Source organism: Crocodylus porosus, unplaced genomic scaffold (assembly GCF_001723895.1).
Source record: "Crocodylus porosus isolate Cpor-Errol unplaced genomic scaffold, CroPor_comp1, whole genome shotgun sequence".
NCBI lineage: Eukaryota > Metazoa > Chordata > Crocodylia > Crocodylidae > Crocodylus > Crocodylus porosus.
The window spans coordinates 27373974-27390303 of record NW_017728948.1 but is presented as its reverse complement, the minus strand read 5'-3'; the positions used below and the strand labels follow the sequence as shown (position 1 = coordinate 27390303).

At 40.6% G+C, this 16330-nt stretch overlaps 1 protein-coding gene across 2 annotated transcripts in view; it reads right to left on the bottom strand.

The window, feature by feature from the left end:
• The window catches only part of CPEB2 (cytoplasmic polyadenylation element binding protein 2), a 79597-nt gene extending 63270 nt beyond the window's left edge, over positions 1-16327 (bottom strand). For both annotated transcript variants that reach the window (XM_019553083.1, XM_019553084.1), the window contains exons 1-2: positions 16028-16327; positions 13410-13688 (exon numbers count right to left, since the gene is read on the bottom strand). In XM_019553083.1, the coding sequence (XP_019408628.1) occupies positions 13410-13688; positions 16028-16327 (579 nt within the window). The remainder of the gene's footprint in view (positions 1-13409; positions 13689-16027) is intronic.
• Between the last annotated feature and the right edge of the window lie 3 nt (positions 16328-16330).

Sequence of the window (16330 nt, the reverse complement as noted above, 5' to 3'; positions counted from 1 at the left end):
CTCAGTTCCCTCTGTCATGCGAGACAAGCTACCTAAACCCACATTTTTCACAGAGGGTCTGGAGTTTTGAATTTTGTGGATGCTTTATCACAGAGACCCTAAGGCTGCGGTTAGGGCCTTTTTCAGTCAATGTACCCTTGGTCTCAGAGTGAGACTTCACGTACCCCCTTTCAACGGGAAATTCATTTTTCGACCTGTGTTAGACAATGTATGAAATATATCTCACATACCCCCTGGTGAGGCTTCATGTCCCCCTGGAGGTACATATACCCTAGTTCAGAACTGCCGCTCTAAGGTTTCATTCTCAGAACTGCTGTGTACTCATAGTTACAAATGAAGTCTCCAGCACAGAATGTAATCCTCTTCTTTCATTCCAAGACATCGAAAAATATCTGTATATGATGCGTTTAAGGTCTCCTTAGTAACAGACGCCAACCAGCTTCATTTATAATAATTTTCACAACAAAATTCCAGTGACAGTCAGATTTTCTACGACAAAGCACTAATACCAATATTTACATGTTTTACAATTCTACAAATACATTGGGAAGAGTTAGTTTTCTATGGATGGGGTTGGGGGGAAAGGAGGCAGGAGGGGAGAGAAGCTTCTTTGCTGATTTCTGTGATGCTTCCTGAGATCTTGTAGGGGATATGCACCGTCCTCATTCTCTCCTATAAGCAGGACTTTTTGGCTGAACTACATCTCCCACAAAGTACAAGGACACAGTTCACTGTATTCCTCCTCCCTGTTGCATGGCCATAAGAATTTAGCATAAGTTATTCAACATAAGAACAAAGGTTGCAGCAGATCTATCATAACATTCTCATGTCAGCTGTGCTTCATAAAGGGTGTAGCCAGAGTGCTTTGCCTGAAGTGGAGAATGAATGAATGGCGACAACAGGCACCTGGAACTACAGCACCCATGAAGCACCATGGCAGGTAAGGAGAACAGAGGTTAACATCAAACTGATCTGGACAGAAGGCAGGGTAAAGTGACACCCTATAGATTAACTGGTTCATGAACTTTTGTAGGAAACAGCCTGCTTCATCAGATGCTAGGAAGTAGGCTGCAGCCTATCAGGCTAGGGACAGACATTACACATAAAACAGAGTGATCAGAAACTGGTTTAAACCTGTAACAGAACAGATGTTCAGTGCACATAAACTAGTTTTAAAATGGCTGAAACTGGTTTAAGATAAACCTGGCTGAAGGTAGTATCAGACTTAAGTGACTTGGGTCAAACCAGTTTATGTAATGTCTGTCCCAGACCCCTTCTTGGTTTAAGTTAAACCAGAGTCCCCCAGCATCTCAGATCCTTTGCAGCCCTGGGCTCTGCTCTCTGCTCCAGAGAACAGGGCTGGCCCTACACTTCTGCTCACTAGCCAGAGTTCTGGTGGAGACTGCAGACACAGCAGGGTCTGCTGGCTTCACCCTGCCCTCCTCCTACCTTCTTGTGGCTTGTTGCTCAAGCAGGGATCTCCCTTCACTCTCTCCCATCTCCCACAGGATGGATCCTAGCCCCATGGACCCTAGGCATGTGGTACGCTAGCTAATGCTGAAGTGTGTGTGCATGCGCATGTTTGTCCAATTTAAACAGCGTTCACTTAGGGCTTTTTTGAGCTAAATCAACAAGTCAGCTGGTAATGTCCCTCTGTTCCTTCCTTGGAAAAAGCTGTTTAAGAGCTTGAACTAATGAGAGAGGCTTTTGTTTTCTTGCTGGGCTGATAAACGCTGTGTTATCAGCTCCCTGCTGGCTCCCTCACCTGCTAGGTTTGCAGACAGCATGAAGAAGCAGGGAGAGGGAAATTGAAAAGCTCCATATCATCAAGTGATGCATGCACTGCACCCCACCGCCACCTCTGCCTCAAAGTACTAGCCCAGGGCTGGGGTCTGGCAACACTCCCGCCCCTTGAGCAGCAAGTGGGGAAAAGCCTAGGACTGCAGGCAGGGCGGGGGTTTACATACCTCCCTAATCAGAGAGTCTTGCTGGGGGCCTGGCCATGCCCCTCCTCAGCTCAGCACTTTGGAAGGGTAGGAAGGGCTGCTCTAGCACCTCTCCCCACCCCAGCTTCTAGCTTGAACCACTGCAGGCATGTGCCTGCATTTCTTCAGTCCACAGGGAATGTCTGTACAGTTGGAAATGGGTTCAACCTAGGTAGGTTAGACTAATCTGCAAAGATTGAAGCAATTCAGGCTCACTTTTTTTTTAACATCTCTCCCTAGCCTAAAGGCTCATGCCCCTCTGAATGAGTTGGGCAGAAAGCAAGGCAGGGAGGCACCTTATACACTAACTGCCTCCATCAAACCAAATTGTAACTGTAGGTTATTCAGGAATGTTAGCAGGAAATTAGCTGAAAACTTTTGGCCCATGAAAAAACTGGCATCATTTCTAGGTGAATACAAGCTTTGAAATACTGGAATTTTCTGTGGGATCGAAGCAATGACTTCTGCCCAGCTGTTCAAGACATAAGACATTTAAGACAAGACAATGCTTGGAAAAACTACCCTAAAACCCAAAATTTGCATGAGTTTGATGCTAGAAAGGATGATGGGACTCCTACTAGTGTGAACAACCTATGCACTAAGCTAAGTGTACATTTTTAAGTACTTTGGGCTAATATGAACAATATATTTGAATGCTTGATTCCTTTCTGCCTACAGCCATGTCTCCTAAATCGAAGGCTGTAGAATCCCTACTATTCAATCTTAGCATGGACTCATGACTGCATTTAAGCCAGACTGATGGAAAACCCAGTGCTCCTTTTTGTGACCACCTTGCTCTGCTATACTTCTGTTGCTTACCCAAGAAGCCTCAGAATGAATGAAACTAAAAGTCACTTATATTGGGACTCAGTTCTCCTTGTATGTTTCTAAATAACAATGAAATGAACCAAATTTTTCAATTCTGCTTTTCTGCTGCTTGTGAAAGCTATAGAAGTAGAAAGCTACCAGTAGCCGAAATACTGAATCTATACTGAGAACTGCATCATGCAGTTAGGGAAGGGAGAGACTATGTTAAAAAAGTATTTAATATATTTAATATCACACAATCTATCTGAAAATCCCAATAAGAAGTCAAATTCATATCCAATAGTACTTGTTGCAGTTACTTGGGTATTAGAGGCTTAATGTGATGTTTAATACACCTATGTAGTCCAAGTTAGTGCCTTACATTTTAATTTGGTTAGAATTTTATCATGCACATATACTGAAACAACAAAAAATAATAAATTTCCTCCTGTAAAGAGGTGGACTGTGATGCTAACTGCTTTTCAGAGGATAAGAAGTAGCTGCATTGCTGTTAACTGCAGGAGGAATTCTGGTTGACTTAGCCAGAAAAACAATGGCAAAGTATACTACAGAATAAGGTCACCACCTTTGTGAACTTGTGAATAATGTCACTGGCCAATATAAAAGGAGGCATAGGTTATAACTCTGCCAAAAGTAATATAAAAGAATAACAGAGGAAAGAAGAGATGACCCTTGCGCCACCTTTTCTGAGCAAGTTCAACTCTCACAGTCTTAAAATGTCACTTCCTGGCTGAGATAACCACATACTTTTAAAGCACTCACAGTTAAAACTACCTCCCCACCACACAAAATATACAACACTAACTAAACCAAACGGCTAAAATACAATGCCTAATATAAATATTTTTTACCAAATATAGAGTAATGAACTGCAGAATGCACACTAAGCTTCAACCTTGCCTCGATGGACGCTACTGATGAGTTCAGTAGACATCTAGACAGAGAGTATTCCAGATGGCAGGCTCTGTCACCTATTCACTTGACTGAACTCCTATGAGGTCAGCTAATCCAAACCTGATATCCCAAGCCGAGTGGAAAGTTTAGGGTACAAGGTTCAGTTTTAAGCTGTTTGTACAAATAAGCTTTATCAGTGTAAAAGTAAATAGGTAGACTATTTAAGCTTTCAAGACAGAAGCATAAGCCTTTGATTCTTTTAAGGCAGCATCAAGAACTGTTGCAAAAGAATATAAACTCGATATTACAAAAAAGTCATCATAATAAAATCCACATGCACTAAGAGTGAAATAACTCTTTGAAAGGGGACCACGCTCTGATTACTAAAAATGTTTGCTCAGTCAAGTGACTTATGTTGTGAATTCTCTCAGTGTGCTTGGAACAAACTGTCCACAAAAAAGGTAAGTGTTACTTCCATACTGGACCCCAAAAAACAACTGTTTTTATATCCATTTATGAATGGATGAAACCTTAATCAAACAATGACAAAACAAACCAAATCAGGATTATGAAGAAAATGATGCGTGTCAAGTGTAATACCTTTAAAATCATCCTACTGTTATACTAAAAGCCTTTGGTCAAGACTGACTTGAAGAACAAAAAGACTTATCAACCACTGAATGAAACACAGTAAACAATCTTTTATGAAAAGCAGGTAACTCTGGATTGATAGTAAATGGCAGAAATCTAGTTTGAACATCAATTATATTATTGATACTTAACAAAATGATAATTCTATGAAGTAGGTCATTTTCCCAAGTGTTATGATTAGTCTTGTACTACAGAAAGCAGTATGGAGCAGTGTTGACACATTTTCTTTGTTTTAAACAAAAAAAAGACTTAAGTTGGGCCTGACCTCTTCATGTAATGTTTCAATAATTTCTCAGTTTCAAAATATAGATGAATCTAGTAATACAGTTGGTTAGTTTCTCATAGACTCAAAAGGTACTGTCACCTCCCTACAAAGAAGCGAGTTCCCTTTAAAAGTCTTTCTTTGTATTTCTCTTTAATATATTCATTAAGCAATCTGCCAGGTTTTTCAGAAGCTATGTTTACTTGATGCACACAGCATATGTATGTTAACCATCAGGTGCATTATACCATATGTCCTTTTAGTAAGCTTTGCACAAGAAGTACACTCATTTTCAGAGAGACTATTTTTAATGCAGCTATTTTCTCCCTTAACAAAAAAATTATAGGAACTGAATTTTTGGGGGAGGATGAGTATATTCTGTAATGCAGAAAAATATCATCATTAGTTTATTAACTGGTGTGGGGTGGTGGGGGCCCTCCATTAAAATTAGCCATTTCACTTCTGCTGCCTCCTTGGAAGTACATCTTCCTCCAAACTATTCTTTTTCTGTTAGTTTTTTTCCTCCAGAAAAAGACACATATCAAGGCAATATTCCTAGCTATGGAGTGCTCACATTACTTTACTTGGACTTCAGTCAGGGTTTTGAGGGGTTTTTTTTCCTCCTTCGAACTTCCTGATGAAACTGCTAGCATAATATGTAACCTTAATTTGGAAGCAGAGTGCTGCCTCCTGTAGCAGTACTGGTCCAGGAACCGAATGAGTGATGTGTACCCTTAGAAGAGGAAATTTTGCCTTCAGTTACTCAAAACTACCTATTTACCATCTACAAAAGTGAAGATTTATGCAATTCTCTGTGCTACTGGAAAGTACTGCATATAGCATCATTTAACACCTGGTTAAAAAAGGGAATGTTTTCATCATATTATCAATATAACTTCTGCTCCTTCCAAAGGCATTGTTTTTGGCAGAATTTGAAATTTCTAAATAAACCTTCACAATTTACACAAAGACTATCTTGCCAGCACATTTACAGCAATAAATAGTTAATTATAGAAGCTCAATGCATAATGCAATCACATGTCAAATAATTCAAATATACTGAAGGGAGTTAAGAAAAAGAATTATAAACAGCCTCTGCTCATTGTTAAACAAGACTTTTAAAAAAGATAGTGTTTAAATTTAGGCTCGCAAATATTTTGAATTTTAGGTTTTAAAATCTTACCCTCTTAAAACCGTTTCCCAAAAATGCACTAAAAGATTTTAGTCTTTTTCTACAAAAAATTAGCAACTTCAAAAAAATGTACATATTGATCACATTTTGCTAAAACTAGTAGAGAACAACTGACTACCAATACAGTCAAATGTCTACAGTTCTCAAAGAATTAAGTTGTTAGGAACAAATTTTTCTCTCTCCAACTACACACACAATGTATTGATATCAGCAAAGCATGCCTTTTTTTTTTTGCGTCATTCATGTTGTCTTTAGAAAAAACATAAAGAATTAAGCTTGCAGGCATCAAGGATCCATAATGTAGTTGCAAGCATCTTGCTTAGATAGCTTTTACTGTACTAGGTATTTTCTCATCCAGCACCCATGAGGAAAGGGGGGTGCCAAATAACAAAATATGCCAGTTGATCAAGAGGCCCAAACAGGTGTCTTTGATTGTTTGGGCTGCTGCTTGTCGCACCGCGTCCGGGGTGTTGCCGCCCCTCCCGCCGCATTGCTGACCCTCCCACAGGCTCTGAGGGACGGGGAGGAGGGGCCCGTGCAGCCTGCTATGCCCAGGACCGTGGGGGCTTGGCAGCGCAAGCTGCTTTGCTCTGGGCCGTGGGAGCTCAGAGACACTGGAACTGCCACGGTGGGCACTTCCAGTTTCACTTTACCTTACAAGCCAGCATGCCAGTTAATAGAACATGCTGGCTTGTAAGGTGCGGGGTAATGGAGCTTTTACTGTATATACATATATATTGAGAAACTATAACAGTTATGCCTAGGAATCATTACAATTAAGCTGTATGGAAACACAGAAAGAGGTTTAGAAAAGGTGAAACAAGAAATCCCCTTATTAAGGAAAAGCAGTTTACCATTACCAACACCATGCAAAAACTGTAAGGTCTGACAGATATTTAGGGGAAGCAATCCCAAGAACAGAAAAGGTTTTAAGGTAATAACACAGGAGTAACTGGATGCAACTAGCTACACTCAAGCTATAAACATATTGAACAGGTCCAGTGACAGCGACATTTCTGCTTCCCAGCTACACAATTTTTTGGAATCCTTGCTAATACAGACATGTAGTGCTACAGTTCAAGGTAATATACTGACAGACTGGAAGCTGTCCAGAGATGCTACAAAGATGATTAAAGGCTTGGCAGGACTGAGTCATGAGGAAAGCCTAACACAACCTATGGCTTGATCAAAATGACTGAAATAAGAGCACATGAGACAGCAGAAAGATGTCAATGTGAAAGGGGAAATTAGTCAAAAAAATTTTAGAAAGGAAAAAAAAGACAAATAGTACAGCAAAGCAAAATTTTGCTGAAGAGCAGCTAAGGTTATAGAATAATTCTCTGATGAACATCTTATTTAACTTTGGAAAAACTCTTGAATGTTAAAAAATAACTATGTTCTGGCTGGGAGATGGGCTAGAGGTTCTAACCATTTCCTCAATGGCTAGTTTTTTGGCGATTAGATTCAGTGCATACAGTGCTTCTTTACTAATACAGCATGCCAACATTTTGTTGTGTTATTTACTTAAGTTCTGGCTTACATTTAAAAAAAAGGATTTATTTCAAATATACGCTGTGCTTTTTTACACTGTAGGTAAGCATTTGTGTTTCAGGCAAAACTTATTGAAATGTTTGGCTTAAATCTTTACAGCCTCTGTCAGGCTTTTTTGGCTTCAACGTACAAGCACTTTACAGTGCAGTAAAATCTATTCCTCCTCCCAAAAGTGCCTATAGATGGGCTCCAAATACTCACTTATGGATCTAAATAAGCAACCGGACTTTGAGAAGCACCTAACACTGAGAAGCTCTCACTGGCTTTCATGTGAGATGCTAATACTCAGCAGTTTTGAAAATAAGGCCATTATTTAAGTGCCTGTATATGGATTTAGAGCTCAATTTTAGCTACTTGCTTTTTTAAATGTTGGCTGGTATATGTTTAATAACTGCAGTTTAAACATATTTAAGGGGATAAATATTTTAACTTACAAATAGCAAAATTCAGCTTTGGGTTCTGAAGATGTCAAATTAACTCTGTGAATAACTACAGTTGATAAATTGTTCTCTAGCTGCCTCTAGCATAAATTAAAGAATTTGTTAAAGCTAGCAGCTGGTGTCAAGTACAATCAATTCTAAAACATTTATCTTATCTGAAAACATCTCTGAAACTGTGCTTTATTCCACTGGGCATTTGGAAACTTCAGTGTATAAATTCAAAAAGTGACTAAAAATATCTGCAATTATGAGATATAATTATATCTTAATCTATAAATCCCAAATTGGAGCAATAGGTTTCAGCAGTGAACAGTAAAGCTCAGCCTCGAGGACTGCTGATATTGTATGCATGGTCTCTTTAAAACAAACAGGAAGGACAAATCAAGGTGAAAAACACATGGACATGCAATGCATTTCCTGAAGTCAAAAAAGATACAGAAACAGAATCCAGGTTCACTCTAAGACAATGACGTTTTTATTTACATTTGCTCCTACCAAGAGCACACACTCAAATACAATGCATCTTTTAGGAAATATGTTCTATTTTATTTTCAATAAGTTTTATAAATATATTTTTAAACATTAAACTTCAAATCAAAGTGCCTTTAGGCTTTTCATAAGCAGTATAATATATTTGACAGTAATAGGAATTCAGAGTTTTCCCCTAACCCGAAGAGAAAGAATGGGAAAACTGGACTATCTATATACACATCTCAATTTACAGAGTATGTTTTGGCCAGGCCAATTCTCCTGATCATAAATATTTATCAGAATAAAAGGTCTAATTTTATATGCCTAAAATTAGAAATATAACAAGCACTAAGGCAGTCTCTACACTTAAGATCTGCTGTTTTAACTATTCAAGGATAAAACAACAAAATCCTATACTGTGGATCTAATCACTATACATTATTTATACTGGAGTAAGACCTGGTTTAGCAAACTCTTGGAGCAACACACATCTTATGCCAGAATAACTGTTTTTCAGTAGGGCTTTTACCAGCACAATGATATCAATAAAAATGATCATACCCTTTAATTACATAATTACGTAACAAATACTCTAGTGTTGGCTTGCCATTGTTCCCACTGCAGCCTTGACAGTGTTACCACTGAATGCAATACAATAGTAGGCCAGATCTGAGCAATTTGGAAAACCCCACCTTAAGAGCTGTAGTGCCACACTACTGGTAATTAGCAGATTTAACTCTACCAGTCAGTGAAATCATACCCACTATGAAAACAGTGAATTCATGTCTTTTATCTTATACTTAAAGGATGCCAAGACTAAAAAAAACCTGCCTTCATCCCGTTTACATTGTAACTTAATACACTAATGACTGGTAAAATAAACTGTTCTGTTTTAAAACCAAGCAACACTCTACTCCATTCTAACATCATTAACCTAACTTTGTCTACACTGGAAATTTGTCCCTGTTCCAGTCAATAACGGTTGCTTTAGGACAGACTCCCAGGATAAAGCAGTTCCAGATATGGAATAAGCTATGATAGTATAGATAAAATAATCTGCAGTTTACACTATGGGTCACATTGGTGCAGCTGCACGGGTGGCTGGATACCCAAGGTTGGAATTGGGGCAAGTCTCCATTGTAAACAAGGCCTGGGAATTGTCAGGAGTGACTTGCCAGCTGTGGTTTGGACCTCTAGATGTCTGCATAAAGCTACTGTAATTACAGCGTTGGCTCATTTACCTTGGATTCTTCTTCTTTTTTTTTTTTTTTTTTAAAGCAGCTACCCTTTATTAAAAAAGAATACATTCTTGTTCATTACTGTAGATACAACAAGGATGTTGTATAATCACAAGTGGGAGGGAAAAAATCTGCAAAATTGTGTATAAAGAACTATGTTGTCAGTAGGTTCCTACTAACAATGAGGTCAAGAATGGAAGTTTGAGAAACTCTGGTTCACAAGCAGTCTAGGTAACTTTTTCATATATATTCAACTGTTCCCTCAAATTCTTTATCACTGCTGCACTTTGCAAATTGCATAAATTTAGTAAAATTGGTATTTGTACAGGATCTGCTGAATTGCTTCTGTATCTTTAAGAACCTTCAATCTGAATACCTCAACCTTTTATGGAAAGAGGCAAGCAAGCACAAATTAAATAGATTGATGTTTGACTGTCACAACTGCCAACATGGTAACAACCACAAGTTCTGAATTCTACTCAACTTTATTTTAGCCTTTTCATTCTGACCTCTAAAATAAATTAATTAGTCAATACAGGGGGAGAAGTGACCCTTCAGAGAGCAGCATTTTATGATGACTGAAAAATACAAATGCAGTAACTTAGTGAAGCAATGCAGCATATGGAAGATATCTAAAATAGCACAGCAGTGGTTAATACTGAAATATGTAGTATTTGTATTCTGTCCTTTGACTACAGTCTGTTAAATCCAAACAAATCAGACTGAGATAAATATCAGCTTAAATATTGCTGGATGAATTATTTAGTTTCTCCCTCTGATGAAACACTAGAGCAGTCAGTTAAATAACAGACACAGAACTGAAATATGTTTGCTCCACCTTAAGCTATGAAGCCCAACAGAACAAAATATCAATACAATTTATTATACGTTTGTTTAAACTTCAGATGCTTATTTTTTTTCTACTCCACCCTGTTTAACATTAAATAGAAAGGATTAGCTTTTATATGCAAGAAATATAACAAATGCTGTTTAGAGCCACTTTTTATTAAATGGCTTCCTCTAGAACGGTATTTCTCAAACTTTTTAGACACAAAGCACCTCTTAGAAAATGTCAGCTCTTAGCTTTTACCCACGTTTTGACTACAGAAAAATAGAGCAATTCTTCTGTTACAAAGAACTCAGAAAGACCACAACATGTCAGAATGGCTTTTGACACCATGGATTTCTATTTGAAACCGCTGGGTTTATCTTATGGTTCGTGTCAGAATTTGCACACCAAACACTGCTAATATTGTGTGGCACCCTGGTTGAGAATCACTGCTCTAAGTTTCTAGAAGATCATCGTATTAGACAGAGCTATCCAAACGGCAGCCCATGGGCTGCATGTGTCCCACAGGGAGTTAAATAGCAGCTCCTGGGTTCCTGCCTGCCTGAAACTCCCCATGTTGCTCCAATTGTAACAGTAGCTGGAGTCTCTGGGCTCCTGCTCCCTCCTCCAGTTTTGGATTTCCACACCTGTCCCACAGAGCAGAGCAGCATGATATGGAGTGGTGTGGTACGGCACACTCAGGGTGAAGCCAGGGCTACACAGTGTGTGGTACAGTATTTGGGGGAGGAGGGAGAGGAGGAACATCCACAAGGGGTCATTGTAGTCATAGGCGACTGGTGGGGGAGGGGGCACATTCCCCCACCCGACACGGCCATCTGCACTGCCAGTGCTGCTGGCAGTTTCTACAGGTGCTTGCCAGTCCTGTCCTTGCCACCAATGCCAGCTCTGGCTTCTGCAAGTGCCCCCTCAGACTTAGGAGGCACCAGTGGTGGAGATGGTGCTTATGCAGGTGTGTACTACAGCGGAAGGGAGGTGATGCAGGCATGTAGTCACGTCCATATGGCATAGGGGTCATGAGCTGGTAGGCCATACTGGTGCAGCCCCCAGAATTTGTGTCTCCTGGCCTACTTAGAAGTTGGACAGCTTTGATTCATAGATTGTAAGGGACCTCAGAAGATCATCAGGTCCAGCCCCCTACGACAGGCAGGACAGACAACTGGGGTCAGGTGATCTCTGAAGATTTTCAGGGTAGGCAATTGCACCACCTCTGGAGGGAGCTTATTCCACATCCTGGGCACCTTAACTGTGAAGAAGTTTTTACTAAAGTTGAGCCTCAAACGGTCTTCCAGGAGTTTGTGGCCATTACTCCTGGTTTTCCCCATGGATGCCCTGGTAAACAGTTGTTCACCGAGCCCTTGCGGTTCCCCCCAGTACAGTGGTAAGCTGCTACCAAGTCCCCTCTCAGCCTTCTTTTTTTGATGCAAGACATTCAAAACTTAGAAGCAGAGTATGATACCTCACACAAGCAAGCTTGTGCTTAGCTGCATATGAACTCTAAGATGTTGTGAAACTGCTGTTCAAATGTGAAAAGATCACTTTACAGTGTTTACTGTGGGATGTTAAGTGTCTCTATTGCTGAGCACAAGCTTCTCTCAAGCAGGTGACTGTGAACCATGCCTTTTAATGAGTAAAGATCTAGATTTAAGATATCAAAATGGCATCCTTACCATCTTCCATTTGAATAGTTAAATTAGAAGGAAAAAAATACCACAGTCCTACAGAGCTATCCCAGTGAAGTCCAGTCAATGAAGTAGGCCTTTAGAAAAAAGTACTAGCAGAAATCTCCTATACTGCAAATGTGTGACAAGCTGCAGTTGCAGAAAATATGAAACAGTTTTGAAATCACTATTAGCCGCAAGCCCACCACGCAGAATATCAGGCCTCGAAGGGAACTGTTGGTACTGTATGAGATTTTTTTAGCCAACTGGAAATCCACTGACAGCCAAAATTACAAGGAAAAACAGGAAACCTATGCATAAAAAAGTGCACACCTTGCCATTACCACAGCTGCACTAAGATTAGTTTGCTCCTTTTTTTTTTTAATCCAAGTGCCTTTGTTCAAAGTTAAGTGTGTTGACAATCATGACCAAGTCAAAGTCAAGATAAATGCTAATAAGAAATAAGACAGTACAGTTTATATAATGGATTAGCAAGAATTTTAACTATTTTCCTTCATATCCCCTTATTTTTTTTGTAACACAGTAAACCAATTTAAGGGAAAAATACTAGTATAGTAGTTCGGAAAAAAGATTACAAACAGAATATTTGTGCAGTAGAGTCAAGAAAAAAAATCTAGTGAATTATTTTAAGTTCCTTAATTCTAAAGCAGAGTGACTGTTTTGTAATAAAATAAATTTTCAAACTATTACAACAATTGGGATTAGGATCCAACAGAAGACAGTCCCTGCCCCTAAGAAATCACAAACTGAATGGCAGAGACTGACAGAGGCGGGATGAGAGGGATCAAGCCCCAAATCAAAGAGCTTCCACCCATCAGATAAATTCAAGAATGCTCACAGAAGCTGTCACTGGAAGAAAAATAAAGCAGATATATAAAATAGCACAAATAAAAAGTTTAAGAGGACAAGGCAAATTTAAAAATTATAAGTTCAGATGCAGACGTCCAAATATTAAGTGAAAAAATGCTTGTTCTTAAGAACTCTATAACAAGATCTAAAATAAAACTATAGGATGAAAAATCTATACTTGAAAGGGTGTTTTATTTTTATTTTTTTAAAGCAGACAGCTTAAAAACGCGTGCGTCTCCTCAATTTGTTTTCTTGTTATCCTATATAGCCTGTGAGCAATAATACTCACTATAGGTACAAAATTCAGCCTCATGAGGTAAAATGGAGAAAAGATACTGTGTACTTGCCATTCATTACTAAATGTGTAGAAATGGAAGATAAGTTTTTACATAATCACTACAAAAGTACTTGGTATTTCTGTATTCCTTTTTTTTTTAAAAAAAATACATCAATTTACAAAGCTAAGTAAGACTGAAAAGAGGAAACATTAGTAAGTTTCCAGTTACATGCCACTCTTACCTGTAAGGGTAGGAGAGTGTTACTGTTGTTGTCAGTTCGGAAAACATTATCTTCAATCCATGATTTTGGTGTCAGCGATGGAGTAGAGCGAGTAAATTTAGGGGGAGCTATGACATTACCAGAAAAGGGCTTCTTCAAAGGAGAGATTTGGTTCATAGTTCCTGGAATTCCCATGTTTCCAGTTCTACGATGGTCTCTGCCATGCATTCCTCCCCAGGATATATTTCCTGTGCTCCAGCCACTACTTTGATTGCTCCAAGGTGACTGCTTCAGAAGAGGCTAAAGAAAAAAACCCAAAAACAATTAGATTATTTTGGAAACATTACAGGTTTGCTTTCTTCCTAAAAAAGAAGAAAAACCCTCAAATGACTTTTGTAAACTAGACCTCACTAATTTGCCTATAAACATACTACTAAGCAAAGGAGAAAATGGAATACAGAATGATTACTCTACAAAAAAAGGCAGTAATGGTGCAACGGACCTTTTTTTAATTTCTTGGCAGAACATTCCTACAGTTAAATGCCCTTTACAACAAAGCTGCCATTTTCGCCGTATTGCTGACCTCGCTTGCGTTAGATAGGTAGGCCTCTGTTTGGCATGCCCCTGAAGAACAGCACTGTATGGTTTCAGGTTGATACGAATTTTTTTTTTCCCTTGTGAAGGAAAAGAATTGAGAGTTGCACAAAGAAAATATATTTAATGCATCAATCTATAATAAATGTCAAGTAAGAAGGACAAAGCAGGCTGGCTTTCCTACACAGAATATGCATAATCCAAGACCATACTTTAAAACTATCACTGACATAATTAAAGATGGGATTTTTTTTATCTTTAGAAGCCACAGCTTGAATTTCTGGTGTAACAGATAAAATCATGATCTTATCTGGTAAAAATCAGCTTTGCTTTGTCAATGGAGATAAGATAACTTCTTCCAACTGAGGAATCTAGGGGTTTTAGGGGGCTACCACAGAGGGAGGCACCTTGTATGTTCTCTGAAGGCAAGACAGCAGTTTGTTGGTGCCAAAAGCCATCTTTGAAAATACTTTTTTAGAAGTGAAAACAGATAAACTTTTGACTGCTTCCAACATGTAACCTAAAAAATTTTGAAGTATAATAGTTGTCATGCTACCAAAAGGTGGACCCACTGAGCTCTGGTAGTAGTAAGCAGCAGCATTTGTCTGGTATGTTTAAAATCCGGTTTTGGGAAAGACCTCTCTCAAAACACTCAGATCGCCCAAATCAGGTGTTCATACATTCTAATTTCCAATCAAAATAGGGTTTAATAACCATACCTCAAAGATGGGTTGTAAACAACCCTGGCACTTGTAACTCAAATGACATGCAAATAGAATCAAAGCACGTCACATTTAACTACATATTAGTATCAAATATTCCTTTTAAAAAAGTGAAGGGGGGTGACGGGGCCCACACACAAAAATAAAATTAATCTCTTAAAATTGCTTGAAGCCGCTGTGGTCAGAATGGAGCTGCCCGCCTGTGTGTCTGAATAATGAGGCGTAAAACTTGAATGCTCTGGCTGGAATTTGGGAGAGGTGGCCGCTCCATTGTGAAACGCACTTGAGAGGGAATGTCAAATGTTAATAGGTCTTTAATTTTAGCAGCTCTGCTGTCATATCTGTCTCCAGGTTTACTACCTACAAGCAATAAACAGGCTGGGAAGTGCTAGAAGGAGATGTCCCACACATCTCAATGATGGGAACAGTTGCTTTGGCCATTACAACCAGTAAGAAGGACCAACAGCACCTCTCTCCTTCATGCAGCACCCTTCCAACAGAGCACCCAAACCCCGTGTATCCTCCTGTACGTTTGTTTTTTTAAGTTTATTTAAATTTGTATCAGAGGCCAAATTAGCCCAAACTAATTCCAAACCCATGAGTCCAGAACCATAAGTGGCCCTACTACCAGCAAATATCCTCCACCCGCACCTGGGGCTTCAGATGTTCCCAAACCCTTTGGCAGGCATCCTACTTGCAGGCCCACGCCCAGAGGCTTGGGGCTTCGATACCCCCAAGTTGTGCTTGTCCTCAGCCATAAAGCCCTCGGAGCAAGCAAGGAAAGGGACTCCCATTTCCATAAACTGGGCATAAAGCCGGTGCACCTCGGCAGGTACTAAACCACGCCAGAAGAGCAGCTCTCCTGCGAGGCGTTTCAAGAAAACTTCCTTCTTGGACACAGATCCGCGGTATTTCCCCTGCCAGGTTAAGAAGCCACCACGCTTGATCTAATAAGCCTTCAAGAGGCCAAGAAGTGAGAAGCGTCCTCCTGTAGTTCTACCTTCAAAGAATGACGGTATTATATATATATACACACACACACACTTCACGGGATGCCTACAAGGCAACCTCCTAATCTATGGGCTAGCAGGGCCCCAAAGCCCTCCAGGCGGTGCCGAGGTACCGCGCGATTGCTCAGGCAGCGCCTTCCCAGCCTCTCTCATTCCCGACACCGACCTGCAGGCGGGGCGATGGCAGACCAGGCTCCCCGCAGCCCGCGCCGGGGGGTGCTGCCCTGGAGGCCAGGATGGAGCTGCCCTCCCGGCCGGGCGCTGCGGTGCCCGTGCCGGCCCCCGGCCCCTGGCCCCCCGCCCGGCCCCGCACCTGATGGTGGTTGTAGGAGTTCCTCTGCTGCAGGAAAGCGGCCGCGGCCGCCGCCGCCTGGTGTTGGTGCTGGAGCTGGGGGCTGACGGGCGAGCGGCGGTTCTGCTGCTGCTGTTGCTGCTGCTGAGGTAAACTCATGGGCGGCGGCGGCGGCGCGGCGGCCGAGAAGGGGCTGCTGAAGGGCCCGGCACAGGGCGCGTGCGGCGACACGGGCGAGAAGCTCTGGAAGAAGGCGGGGTTGATGGAGGACGGCAGCCCCGGGTAGAAGCTGGTGTCGGACTCGGGGCTGGGCGGCGGCATCGC